The sequence below is a fragment of the Dipodomys spectabilis genome, unplaced genomic scaffold (assembly GCF_019054845.1).
Source record: "Dipodomys spectabilis isolate Male_0828 unplaced genomic scaffold, ASM1905484v1 ptg000266l, whole genome shotgun sequence".
Taxonomy (NCBI): Eukaryota; Metazoa; Chordata; class Mammalia; order Rodentia; family Heteromyidae; genus Dipodomys; species Dipodomys spectabilis.
This window is the reverse complement of record NW_024870943.1, coordinates 6,646,783-6,659,517: the sequence shown is the minus strand read 5'-3', so window position 1 is coordinate 6,659,517 and position 12,735 is coordinate 6,646,783. Positions and strand designations below refer to the sequence as shown.

The 12,735-nt window shown below is 53.5% G+C and overlaps 2 protein-coding genes across 3 annotated transcripts; one reads left to right on the top strand and one right to left on the bottom strand.

Annotated features, from left to right (window-relative positions):
• Positions 1-21: 21 nt before the first annotated feature.
• Polr1g (RNA polymerase I subunit G) lies at positions 22-2,558 on the top strand. Its single transcript, XM_042700569.1, has 3 exons — positions 22-83; positions 348-489; positions 1,172-2,558. The coding sequence occupies exons 1-3, from the start codon at positions 62-64 to the stop codon at positions 2,268-2,270; spliced, it is 1,263 nt and encodes a 420-aa protein (XP_042556503.1). The 5' UTR covers positions 22-61; the 3' UTR covers positions 2,271-2,558.
• On the bottom strand, positions 2,405-12,258 carry Ercc1 (ERCC excision repair 1, endonuclease non-catalytic subunit). Of its 2 annotated transcripts, none has more exons than XM_042700572.1 (10): positions 11,941-12,258; positions 11,445-11,556; positions 10,511-10,726; positions 7,728-7,831; positions 7,483-7,582; positions 5,719-5,795; positions 4,180-4,279; positions 3,255-3,326; positions 3,027-3,095; positions 2,405-2,506 (listed from the first exon to the last, which is right to left on the bottom strand). In XM_042700572.1, the coding sequence occupies exons 2-10, from the start codon at positions 11,547-11,549 to the stop codon at positions 2,453-2,455; spliced, it is 897 nt and encodes a 298-aa protein (XP_042556506.1). In that variant the 5' UTR covers positions 11,550-11,556; positions 11,941-12,258; the 3' UTR covers positions 2,405-2,452. The 2 variants fall into 2 exon arrangements, with proteins under 2 accessions (XP_042556506.1, XP_042556505.1); XM_042700571.1 differs by having other exon boundaries at positions 11,445-11,549.
• Between the last annotated feature and the right edge of the window lie 477 nt (positions 12,259-12,735).

Sequence of the window (12,735 nt, the reverse complement as noted above, 5' to 3'; positions counted from 1 at the left end):
CCGCGCGTCTGGGCGGCGCGGGCCGCGGCGTGCGCCGGGCGCGAGTCCCGGCACGGCGGGGATGGCGGCGACCCCGTCCGGGGGTGAGCGGGCGAGTCGGCGAGGGTGGGGGGGGGAGCGGGGAACGGTGCGTGGGGCCCCCCGGAAAGAGAGGCGGGAGGGGGACGGGAGCTGGGCGCGGGGCGGCGGCGGCGGGCGGGCGGGGAAGGGCGGGCGCTCCCGGGGCTGGGGGAGCGGGCGCTCCCGGGGCTGGGGGAGCGCGGCCGTGAAGGGGGGTGGGGGCGATCCTGGAGCGGGAACCCGTGGGCCGTTAGCGGCTTCAGGCTCCGTCTCCCCTTCGTCCGCAGGGGCGGCTCGGTTCTCTTGTCCCCCCAACTTCACCGCGACGCCCCCGGCCTCGGAGCCCCCTCGTTTCTCCCTGGAGACGCTGACCGGCCCGGACGCGGAGCTGTGGCTCATCCAGGCCCCGGCAGACTTCGTTCCCCACAGGTGGGCGGCCTCCGGCTAGCTCCGCTCGAAGCGGAACCGACCGGGTTGTCGGGGAGTCGTTCTGCTCGTTTTCTTTTTCATTGGGCAGGTACTGCGCCTTGAACTCGGGGTTTGGGTGTTGTCCCTTAAGTTTTTTCACACGAGGCGGCGCTCTACCACTGGAGCCACAGCCCCACTTCCGGGTTTTGGCTATCTTAAAATCTTGTTTCTTTGTAAAGATGCTGTGCAGAGGGGTTACGGTTAGATGGCTGTTTAATTAGAGATACGAATCTTGCAAGTGGGACTTTCCTGCCTGAGCTGCTTTGAACCATAAGTCTCAGATCTCAGCCCCCTGAGTAGTTAGGATTACAGTTTTAAGCCGCTGGGACCCCTCTTAAGAGGGGCATTTCTTTCTCTTTTTTTTTTTTTGGGGGGGGGGGTCCGGTCATGGGGCCTGATCTCTGGGCCTGGGCCCTGTCCCTCAGCTCTTCAGCTCAAGGCTAGCGCTCTACCACTTGAGTCACAGCGCCACTTCTGGCTTTTTTCTTTTTGCTTATGTGGTGCTGAGGAATCCAACCCAGGGCCTCAAGCATGCAAGGCAAGTGCTCTACCACTGAGCCCAAGGGGGGCATTTCTGAGCAACCTAGAAATACCACTATTTCCTGTCTGACCTAACCTCTGCCCTCCCTTTTCCTTCTCCCAGCCTTGATGGACGGCGGGTGCCTCTCTCAGGGTCCCGGATTGTAAAGGGCAAGTTGGGGGGCCAGCGGCACCGCTATCATGTCCTCAGCAGCAGTGACTCCCAAGCAGCGACCCTGCTTGCTCCCTGCACAGCAACAGGAGGTGAACTCACCTGTGCCCCTGCCCCCCATGGCAGCCTCAGGATCATCGAGAGTCACCAAGAATCCTTGCCAGGAACTCCTGTGCAGCCTATTCTTGCGAGCCCCCCACCACAAATCCCCCCTGGCCTGAGACCTCGGTTCTGTGCTTTTGGAGGTAACCCCCCAGTCACTGGGCCTGGTTCAGCTTTGACACCCAAGTCACCTACTTTGGAGAAGAAGAGGAAGAAGAAGAGGCAGATGGCAGAGGCTGCTGCCACTCTAGAGGCTGTGAATGGCCATGGGACCCTAGAGGTGGGCCTGGCCGGGTCAGCCCTAGAAACAGATGTAGGGAGGAAGAAGAAGAAGAAGAAAAAGCAACAGCCAGAGATGATGAAGCCTGCAGTGGAGGTGCTGGAGCATAAAGTGAAGGTGCTAGTGCCAGAAATGGAGGTGCCAGGGCTGGGCCCAAGCACCACCAAGAAGAGGCCCCCAGAGGCAGAAATGGCAGAGCCAGAAGAAAAGCCATCAGATTTGAAACTTGTGGTTAAAACTGAGCCTCCCCAAGAGACAGCCCTGCCCCCCACCAAGAAGAGAAAGAGGCCCAAGGGGACCCCAGGGATGGAAGAGGCAGTGGCTATGGTTGATTCTCAGCCACTGAAAGTGGAGGCACAGGAGGAAGCCATCCTGTCTCCCCCAAGAAAGAAGACAAAAAAAGGAAAGAGGCAGACTGCCATGATGGAGCCAGAGACTGAGGGAACTGAGCCAGAGGTGGCGCCTTTGGGGCTCCCTGGATTCCCAGAGGAAGTAGAACCAGAGGCTGGGACAACTCTGGTGTCCCCCAAGAAAAAGAAGAAAGAAAAACCACAAAATGTGACAGTGGAGGCTGGTGATCCTGAGCCCCAGGCAGCTGTAGCCCCCCTCAAGAAAAAGAAGAAGGACAGAGAGCACAAAGCGACAGGCAGGACTGTCAGGACTGTCTAATGTCCAATCTGCCAAAGGTGAGCGCGGGCCTGAGGCAGGGCAGCTCCACGATCCACTGAGAAAGAAGGGAAGTGAGGTATTGGCTTCAAAGACAGCACCCCAGGAGACCTCAGGGGAAGCCACGGAACGCCAGCCAGCACCTAGAAAATGCTTTATTATGACCTTGGGTCGCCAGCAGCCAGTCATGGGGGTACTTTCAGGAAGGGCTCGTGAAGAACATCAAAGAGCCTCCGCGCCTGGGACAGGGAGAAATGAACCCAGCATTAAAGAAGCCATTTGTTTACTGCATCCAGAATGGGTTTGTTTTTTCCCCCCCTAGTTTCCAGGAGCTCTGGGATGTAGGAGAGAAGATGACAACGTGGATTCTACCCAGTACTGGAAGTGGGGCTGGCTCTCAGCCTCTCAGTTTTCCTGTTTCCCCATTAGTAAGAGAGTGAAGTGTATGGATGGCATAGGCAGTAGTACACGCCTGTAATCCCAGCTCATCTGGAGGTGGGGGGAGAACTGCTACCTTGAGTTAAGTGTGGGCAAAGGTAGCAAGATGTAATCTTACTAAAAACAAAAAGGTTCAGAATGTGGCTTGCCTATCGAGGACAAGACCTTTGATTCATTCACTCCTACTGTGGCCAACAACTCAGAGTGAGGGGGGGGTGTATGTGGGCTTTCCTCGAACTTTGAAACCTTGGTGTCTGAGTCCCTGCTCATTTAGGTCCCACTGCTACCCCAGCCTGTCTGACCTTTACCCAGAGTTCTTACCTTCTGGGGGCCCAGGCCAGGGCACAAAGCCAGGTCTTCCCTCGAAGCAGCAATGAGCTGTTCCAGAGACTGCAGGAGGTAGAGATGGGTTAGGGGCTGTGCTGGGCCTGGCCAGGGAGGAGCCTGAGAGTCCTGAGAGGGGGCAGCTGTGGTGAGGCGGGAAGGGTGGGGGTGGGAGCAGGAGACAGAGACGGGCCTTCTGAGAACTGCTGAGGGAGAGATGCTTACTCCAAAAGTGGCGAGTAGTGTCTGGCTGTCTGTCCTGTTGACCGACTTCACAGTGGTCAGACATTCAGTAGCCTGGGAAGGGGAGGAGACAAAAAAATTAATCAGGGCTGGGCACCAGTGGCTCACGCCTATAATCCTAGCTACTCAGGAGGCTGAGATCTGAGTATCACAGTTCAAAGCCAGCCCAGGCAGGAAACTCCATGAGACTCTTATCTCAAGTAAACCACTAGAAAACTAGAAGTGGCGCTGTGGCTCAAGTTGTAGAGCGCTCTTCTTTAGCTGAAGAGTACAGGGACAGCGCCCAAGCTCAGAGTTCAAGCCCCACGATCGACAAAAAATCAACTGGGCACTGGTGGCTTACAGCTGTAATCCTACCTATTCAGGAGGCTGAGATCCAAGGATTGTGGTTCAAAGCCAGCCTGAGCAGGAAAGTCCTTAAGACTCATCTCCAATTAACAACCAGAAAAACCCAGAAGTAGCACTGTGGCTCAAGTGGTAGAGTGCTAGCCTTAAGCAAAAGGAGTTCAAGGACAGTTTCCAAGCCCAGAGTTCAAGCCCCAGATCTGGCTAAATAAATAACCAGGAAAAAACAAACCAGCAACATTGATGTAATATGTTGCAGCTCATGCCAATAAACCTGCCTGCTGGAGAGGCTAAAGACAGACAGACCACAGTTTGAGGCCAGCCTGGCAGAAATGTTTGAAAGATCTTTCTAGCCTCATGGCTGGCTGTAATGGAATATGCCTGTCACCCCAAGCTATACGGGAGGCTGAGATTGGGAGGATCAAAGTTTAAGGTCTCAAAAACTCCCTTCCTCACACCATATAGAATGAGACCCTAATGAAGGCAAACTGCAATGAAAGTGTCAGCAAGGAGCTAGGGCAGGTGTTCAGGAGGGAGGAGGGAAGGACGGGAGGGGTCTTACCCGGGACAGGAAGTTTTGCTCCAGTTTCTCCATCAGGAGGTCTGGTGGCTTCTGCTCATAAGCCTTGTAGGTCTCCAGATGTCGTCCAGCTTCCTCGGGGCTGGGATGACAGGACACGAGAGGGAAGAGCTGTCACAGTCTAGATTCTTCCCTTCATTATGCAGTGCTGGCTGAGGTGACAACTGCAAACTCCAACGTTCACTGAGTCCCCGCTGGGTGGATCTTCACCCTTGGGTTTTCCCCAGGACTGGCCTGGAACTGCAGACCTCATTAAACCAGCAGGTTACTTCTTTTCTGGCTCAAAGGTAGGGCTTAGGAGCCCAAACCCTGGGCTGAGATCTAAGGATGGCAGTTCAAACACAGCCTGGGCAGGAAAGTATGTGAAACTCTTATCTCCAATTAATCACCAGAAAACTGGAAGTGGAACTGTGGCTCAAGGTGATAAACTAGCCTTGAGTGAAAGAGCTCAGGGACAGTGCCCAGGCACTGAACTCAAGCCCCACGACCAACAACAAAATAGAGAAATGCTAGCCTTCTATTTGGAAGGATGAGATCAAGAGGATGGGTTTGAGGCCTGCCAAACGCAGTTTGCAGAACTTGTCAACCAACAGTGAGCGTGGTGGTCCACACCTGTCACCCTCGCAACTTGGGAGGCTGAGATCAGGAGGATTGTGGTTCTAGGCCAACCCAGGCTCAAAATTTTATGAGACTTCATCCCAGTAGAAGGATGTGGTGGTGCATATGTTGGAATAACTACAGTAGGAAGTGAAAATAGGAGGACTATAGTCCAGATCCATGCTATCTCGAGTGCAAGCAAGGTGTAAAGCTGTGGCTTAAGTGGTACACAGCTTACGTAGGGCAAGACACAGTTCAAACCCCAGTACTACCATAGGGGGAAAAAAAAAAGAAATATATATATATATATATATATATGGAATTAGTTCTCCAGTCAGAATTTTTTTTTTTTGTCAGTCGTGGGGTTTGAACTCTGGGCCTGGGCGCTGTCCCTCAGCTCTTCAGCTCAAGGCTAGCTCTCTACCACTTGAGCCACAGTGCCACTTCCGGTTTTTTGCTTATGTGGCGCTGAGGAATTGAACCCAGGGCCTCATGCATGCAAGGCAAGTGCTCTGCCACTGAGCCACCTTCCCAGGACCTCCAGTCAGATTTTATATCTAAACCCTGAACAGGCTTGAAAACTTGATGTCTGGTAACTACTTTTCTGATGTAAGCCTCTAAAAAAGACTGGCTATAGCCAGGAGCTGGTGGCTTAGGCCTGTCATCCTAGCTACTCAGGAGGCTGAGATCTGAGGGTCGTGGTTCAAAGCCAGCCCGTGAGACTCTTAGCTCCAATAAACGGTACAGCGCCCAAGCCTAGAGTTCAAGCCCCATGATGGACAAAAAAAAGGCTAGTTATAAAGTGTCCACTTCTCAGATGAGAATGCTGAGGCCCAGAGAGGCAGGGCCTGGCCCTGGCTCCCAGAGAGAACTCTCCAGCTGCTCTGGAGGGCGGGGCTGAATTGGTGGGGGGTACAATCTCACCTCCAAGCGAGGATCAGTGTGCAGTCTGCCAGGATGCACATTTTAGCCAGCTCCTTGAGGGCCTGCTGAGGATCTTTCTAGAAGAGAAGGTCAGAATTAGAGACCTGTCACAATATGAGGACTTACAGTCTGAAAACAATAATTGAGTTTGGGGTGCTGGCCAAAGCCAGCCTGTGGTGGGAAGTACAAGGCCCAGCAGTGACTGAGCAGGGCCTTGAGTGGAAAAAAACTCCCAGTCCAGTTCCAGCACAAAAAATAATAGTAATCAAAATACTATTTCAGGGACTGGAATGTGGCTTAGTGGTAGAGTGCTTGCCTAGCATGCATGAAGCCCTGGGTTTGATTCCTTAGTACCACATATACAGAAAAGGCCAAAAGTGGCCCTGTGGCTCAAGTGGTAGAGTGCTAGCCTTGAGCAAAAGGGGCTCTGGGACAGTGCCCAGGCCCTGCGTTCAAGCCCCAGAACTGGCAAAAAATAAAAATTTGAGAATAGGTGAGTGCCAGCAGCCCAAGCCTTGTAATCCTAGCTATTCAAGAGGCTGAGTTCTGAGGATCATGGTTCAAAGCCAGTCCAGGCAGGAAAAACCATGAGACTATCCATTAAACAACCAAAGAGCCAAAAATGGAGCTGTGCCACAATTGGTAAAGTGCCAGCCTTGAGCAAAAGAAGTTCATGACAGTGCAGGCCATGAATTCAAGCTCCAGGACCAGCACACACACACATACAAAAAAATATCTTGCCAGGCACAGGTGCCTCACGCCTGTAATCCTAGCTACTCAGGAGGCTGAGATCTGAGGATCACCATTCAAAGTCAGCTCAGGCAGGAAAGTCCATGAAACTCTTATCTCCAATAAACCACCAGAAAACCGGAAGTGGTGCTGTAGCTCAAGTGGTAGAACGTTCACCTTGAGCTGAAGAACTGAGGGACAGTGCCAGGCCCAGAGTTCAAGCCCCATGACCAACCAGAAAAAAAAAAAAAAAAAATATGCTGGGCTCCAGTGGCTCACGCCTATAATCCTAGCTACTCAGGAAGCTGAGATCTGAGGATCATGGTTCAAAGCCAGCCCAGGCAGGAAACTCCATGAGACTCTTATCTCCAATAAACCCCCAGAAAACCAGAAGTGGCACTGTGGCTCAAGTGGTAGAGTGCTCACCTTGAGCTGAAGAGCTGAGGGACAATACCCAGGCCCAGAGTTCAAACCCCACAACCGACAAAAAAATCTTTGAGCCTGTAGCATGGCTGAAGGGAGTAAGAATGAAGAATGTTTTGTTAGGGGATGGGAAGGTGGCTTAGTGGAAGAGCACTTGCCTTGCATGCCTGAGGCCCTGGGTTCAATTCCTCAGCACCACATAAGCAAAAAGAAAAAAGCCAGAAGTTGCACTGTGGCTCAAGTAGTAGAGTGCTAGCCTTGAGCTGAAGAGCTAGAAGGACAACGCCCAGGCCCAGAGTTCAGGCCCCACAACCGGACAAAGAAAAAAAGAATGTTTGGTTAGCCTGCAGGAGACCCTGGGTTAAGAGGAAGGAATGTGTACATAGGGGACTTGTGGAAAAAAGGGGTGTGGCCAAGGAGGATCTGTGACTACCAGACCAAGCCTGGCTGGTTCAGGGTAAGCTGGGTCCATGTGAGGTATGAACAATGGCTGAGCTTTTCTCAGGGGGCCTCCAGGCCAATACAGGGCTATATTTCTCCCCCCCCCCCCCCCCCCACTACCCATTTTCTAGACGGGAAGCTTGAAGCCATCAGAGGCAGAGGACCACTTACCACATCCACCTGGACCAGCAGCACGCGCAGCTCGAAGCTCTTCCCCAGGCTCTGCAGCCGCTGGTGGATGTAGTCGGGGTGGAGGTTGTGGTAGCGGAGGCTGGTGGGATAGGGGGAGACGGGCAGTGGGTGGTAGTCTCGGTCTCGAGACCCTGAAAGCCCCTTTGTGCCCCCCACTGCCAGGCAGAGCCTGGGACCCCGCAGTGGAGGCCTTCCTGAAGGATGGGCAGCGCCCCAGAACTCACCTGAGGAAGAGGGCGCAGGTGCTCTGGCCCAGCACATAGTCGGGGGTGACGTCACCGAATTCCCAGGGCACACTGCGCACGAACTTGAGCACCGGGTTGCCCCTCTGTGGAAGAAGGGCCCAAGCAGCAGTTAGCATGACGCTGGCACCTTGGCTAGGACAGCCATTCCCCCCAACCCCTCCCCCTCCCCCTCCCACCCACTTAGCACCTGGCTCTTTCAGCTTGTCTCTTCTTGCTATGCCTTTTCCTCCTCTAGAATGTTCTAGGTGTTCCAACCCAAGTCTTCTCATCCCTCCAGCCCTAGACTTTTTTACCATGGAGTCCAGCTTGGTCTCTACCCCCAAACCCAGTGTGTCCTGCCATCTGCTGGGCCCAGCAGATGGGGCCCTCCAACATGCACATCCATTCCTCCCCCTGCTCCATCCGGGCATGCCACACATGCCAGAGAGCCCGGCTTGGCCCACACGCGACTCTCCCCTCCAATTCCCAAACGTGGCACTTCCGACCCTCCTGCCTCTCCTCCTCAGTCACAGAGTGGCCCAAGTGACAGCCAGAAAGCTGTTTCTAAAAGATAGCCTGCTCCTCCCCTAAGCTCTAAGCCCTGCTGTGGCTCCATCCATGGCCTGTGACACGCCCCCCCACACTCTCACCCCTGGCTGCCTCTGCTCAAAACGATGCTCTCTCCAAATTCCCCTTGGGCTGTACCCAGAACATTCTCTGTAACCCAAGACTTAAAATCTTCAGGCAAGTCAAGCTGTCATCCACTCAGTAAGCATTGAGCACCTACTGTGTGTCTCTGTGCTGGTGACACAGCACTGACAAAGACCGGCTGACATCTACACTCATTGCCATTCTGTGATATCTCTGCCCCAGGTTCAAGAGACGAAGTTTGGGGCTGCGAAGGTGGCTCAGTGGTAGAGTGCTTGCCTTGCATGGCTGAGGCCCTGGGTTCGATTCCTCAGCACCACATAAAGAAAAAAGCCGGAAGTGGCACTGTGGCTTAAGTGGTCGAGCACTAGCCTTGAGCTGAAGAACTGAGGGACAGCACCCAGGCCCAGAGTTCAGGCCCCACGACCGGACCCAAAAAAAAAAAAAAAAGAGACGAAGTTTGCTAAATGTGAGAGCATATTCTTGTAATCCCAGCACTGGACAGGAGGCAAAAGGATCATGAGTTCAAAACCAGCCTGGGCTACGCAGTAAAACATTGTCTTAAAACGAAAACAGATACCCCAGCCTAGGAATGTGGCTCAGTGGTAGAGTGCTTGCCTGGCGTTCATGCGGCCCTGGGTTCCATTCCTTAGCATCACAGACACAGAAAAAAGTCTAAAGTGGCGCTGTGGCTCAAGTAGTAGAGCGCTAGCCTTGAGCTGAAGAGTTCAGGCCCCAGGACCAGCCAAAAAGAAAAACAAACATCTCCTGAAACCTTTGTACACAGGGGTGTGACCTTAGGAGAACTTTCTGTTCTGGTATTTGATCTTTGACACTGTTCTAGGAGACAAAGCACCTGAGAACTTGGGAATTTCCTGAGGTTAGATAACATCTAGAGCGGAGAACAGCTCAGGCCTTTGGTCCCAGATGGAAGCAACCTAACACCTCCTTATAGGGCGTTGGGAGTTTTTTTGGTGTATGTGTGTGGGTGTTATTTTGTTTTGTTTTTTGCCAGTCCTGGGGCTTGAACTCAGGGCCTGGGCACTGTCCCTGAGCTTCCTGTGCCCAAGGCTAGCACTCTACCACTTGAGTCATAGTGCCATTTCCAGCTTTTTCTGTTTATGTGGTACTGAAGAATCAAACCCAGGGCTTCGTGCATGCTGGGCAAGAACTCTACCACTAAGCCACATCCCCAGCCCAGGGTGTTCTTGATGGCTCCTGGTGGCCTTGATGGGGCGCTGGGCATGGATGGGGATGGGGACTGTCCTTGCTACCCCCACCTCTGGGAGGGGAGGAGCCAAATAGGGAGCTGCCACCAGTGGTCACTGATGTCACCAACTATGCTGCCTGCAGCATCCTGAGACTTTTGAAGCAAGATCCCACTAACTTTTCCCCAGCCAGCCTCAGAGATCCTCCTACCCATGAATCCCACATCACTGTGACTTGCAGGCATGCATCACCAAGCCCAGTTGTATTTAGCTTTTGAGTCATGGTCATGATAACTTTGCCAGGGCTGGCCTGGTTCTCTCCATCCTTCTACCTCACTGAGTAGTTGTGATTACAGACATGAACTACCATATCGGGTCCAAAAGGACTTTTTTTTCTTCTTTTTGTTGGTTGTGAGGCTTGAACTCAGGGCCTGGGTACTATCCTTGAGCCTTTTCACTCAAGATTAGTGCTCTACCACTTGGAACCACAGCACTACTTCCAGTTTTCTATGGGTTAATTGGAGGTAAGAGTCTCATGGATTTTCCTGCCTAGGATAGCTTCAAACTACCATCCTAAGACCTCAGCCTCCTGAATAGCTGTGATTACAGGCATGAGCCACCAGCGCCTGCCCCAAGAGGATTTTTTATGTGCATTTCTCTGTGGTTGACAACATTGGACTCTTCTCCCATGCTTAGTACTAATGTGACTTCATACACTGCCCCTCCCTCACCCTGACCTCAACGCATAATCAGGGGTAGAGATGCCACCTGATTTTCTACCATTCTTTCTCCAGAATCAAGAACCCATCTAGAAAGGGATGGAGGGGAGTACTGGGTAGAACTCACATCTCCTTTAACTGTCCCCCAGCATGCAGTTCTTATACCAGGGCTTCCCTCCTGTGACCCCAAAGCGCTGTCCCCCCTCACCTGCCGGGGGCTCACAATGATGCTGTTAGATTTTGTTCCTGGTTTCAGGGTCTGGTTGGGGGTCTCTCGTGTTGGTGGTTCTGTTCCAACAGGGTCAGTGGTCCCAGCCCCTCCTGGAGGGCCAGAAATGGCATACTCTGCATAAGTCTGAGGGACTGCCTGGGCAGAAGTCACAGTGGTGGGTGGGCTCCGTGTGGATCTGAATAAAGGCTTGGCCTATAGAGAGAAAGAGAGGGATTGTAGGGGGGTCCTGCAGCCTGTGACTCATGCCTGAATTCCTAGGTACTCAGGAGGCTGAGGTCTGAGGACTGCAGTTTGAATCCAGCCTAGGCAGGAAAGTGTGAAACTCTTCTCTCTAGTTAACCAGCAAAAGGCCAGAAGTGGAGCTGCAGCTCAAGTGGCAGAGCACCAACATTGGGTGGAAAAGCTTAAGGACAAGCCGGGTGCTGGAGGCTCATGCCAGATCTGAGGATCACGATTCAAAGCCAGCCCAGGCAGGAAACTCGGTGACACTCTTATCTCCAATTATCCCAAGAAAACTGGAAGAAGCGCTGTGGCTCAAGTGGTAGAGTGCTCGCCTTGAGCTGAAGAGCGCAGGGACAACGCCCAAACTCAAGAGTTCAAGCCCCATGACCGACAAAAAGAAAAAAAAAAAAGCTCAAGGACAACAACCTGACCCTGAGATCAAGCCCCAGTACTGCTACCCCCTCCCACATTAATTAAGAAATACTCTAAGTATTTTTTTCAAAGTGTAGCTGCTCTATCATTAGTAGTTTGGGGGGACTGCCTTGACGCCACTTTGAACCGTCCTGGGGTTGGACAAAGGTTGATTTTCCAGGGGAACCCACACCGTGCCCCCCCCAAATGGTATCCCCTTCCTGCTCTTCCTCGCAGCACCGCTAGCCACCCCCTGACCCTGCAGCCTTCGTCCTACCCCTACGGGAGGGACTTCGTCCTCGTCCAACGGGATGACAAATTTCTTCCTGGTGGGCGGCCCGTCGGGAGGTGGTGCCCCCTCTTCTCCCTTTCCAGGGTCCATCTGAGGCCTAGTGGGGAAACATGGTGGCACAGAGCGGTTGAGGTACCAGCGTTTGTATTAGCATCCTCCCAGCCGGTTCACCCACCCAGACATCCCGCCAAAATCATCCCCTCGCTTCACTGCTTCCCGACTCCAGTGAACACGCCCCCTTCTGCTGCCCACGACCCTCATTGGTCCACATGCCGATCCGCCCCGCCCATCGCAGCCCGTGGGTTCCGTTAGGCCCGCCCCCAAGGCGCGCGCACTGGATGGACCCTCACACACTGCACTGATTGGGTACGGTGGCTGCCAATCGCCATCTTCACCCTGCCAATTGCAGTCTCCACCCTCCGCTGCACTCAACTCCTACATTGGGAGGGGAGGGGGGGGTCACCAAACGCGGAGGACTCACCTACTCGACCCCAGGCCTGGAGTAAAAAAAGACTGCGGGGAGGGTATCAAGACGTGCAGCCGACAGCACGGCTTTGACCCGTCGCACTTCCGGCCTCTCTGGCCCCCACCGGCCCGTCTCGTTGCTCTCCGTAGGGAGAGTGGAGCCTAGAGAGGAGCTGCTCTCTATGCTCCTGGAGGACCGTGGAGGTTGAGACAGTATAGAAGATTGACAGTCCCCAATATCAAAAAGTGATTTGGTACCAGAGCTCTGTGGAGCCCTTGCTGTGCTCCCCGACTCCAGTCAGGGCTCAGTAGAGAAATCAGATCAGATTAGATCTCCCCCACTCCTCCTAATGTGGGGAACGGATGGACTTGGCTTAAGTCCCGCGGCCAGCACCACCCAGCGTCACCTGCTGAGTGACACAGCCCAGGAACTGATAGACGCGTTTCCATGACGACCCGCGCGTGGGCGGGCCCGGGCGGAAGGCTCCGCCCCGGGGCGGGGCTGGGAGCGCAGGACCCAGCCCGGGAGTCAGGAAAGGCTTCTCGGAGGAAGGGACATCCGAGCCGACCCGGTGGATGAGTTAGAATTAGTCATTTCCTGAGATGATAGTATCACAGTGTTCCAATTTGCAGCCCGGATTACTAAGGAAATAAAACGCCTTTTTTGTGTTTGTGAGATTAATGGCCACAAATATTTTGCGTTCTGTGAGTGGCTTGCTCATTTCCTTTGCCCATTTAAAAAAAAAAGGCAATTCAATATAACGATTTTTCCCTCCCCAAACAAATAAGCAAAGCAAAGGTGGAGAGACTT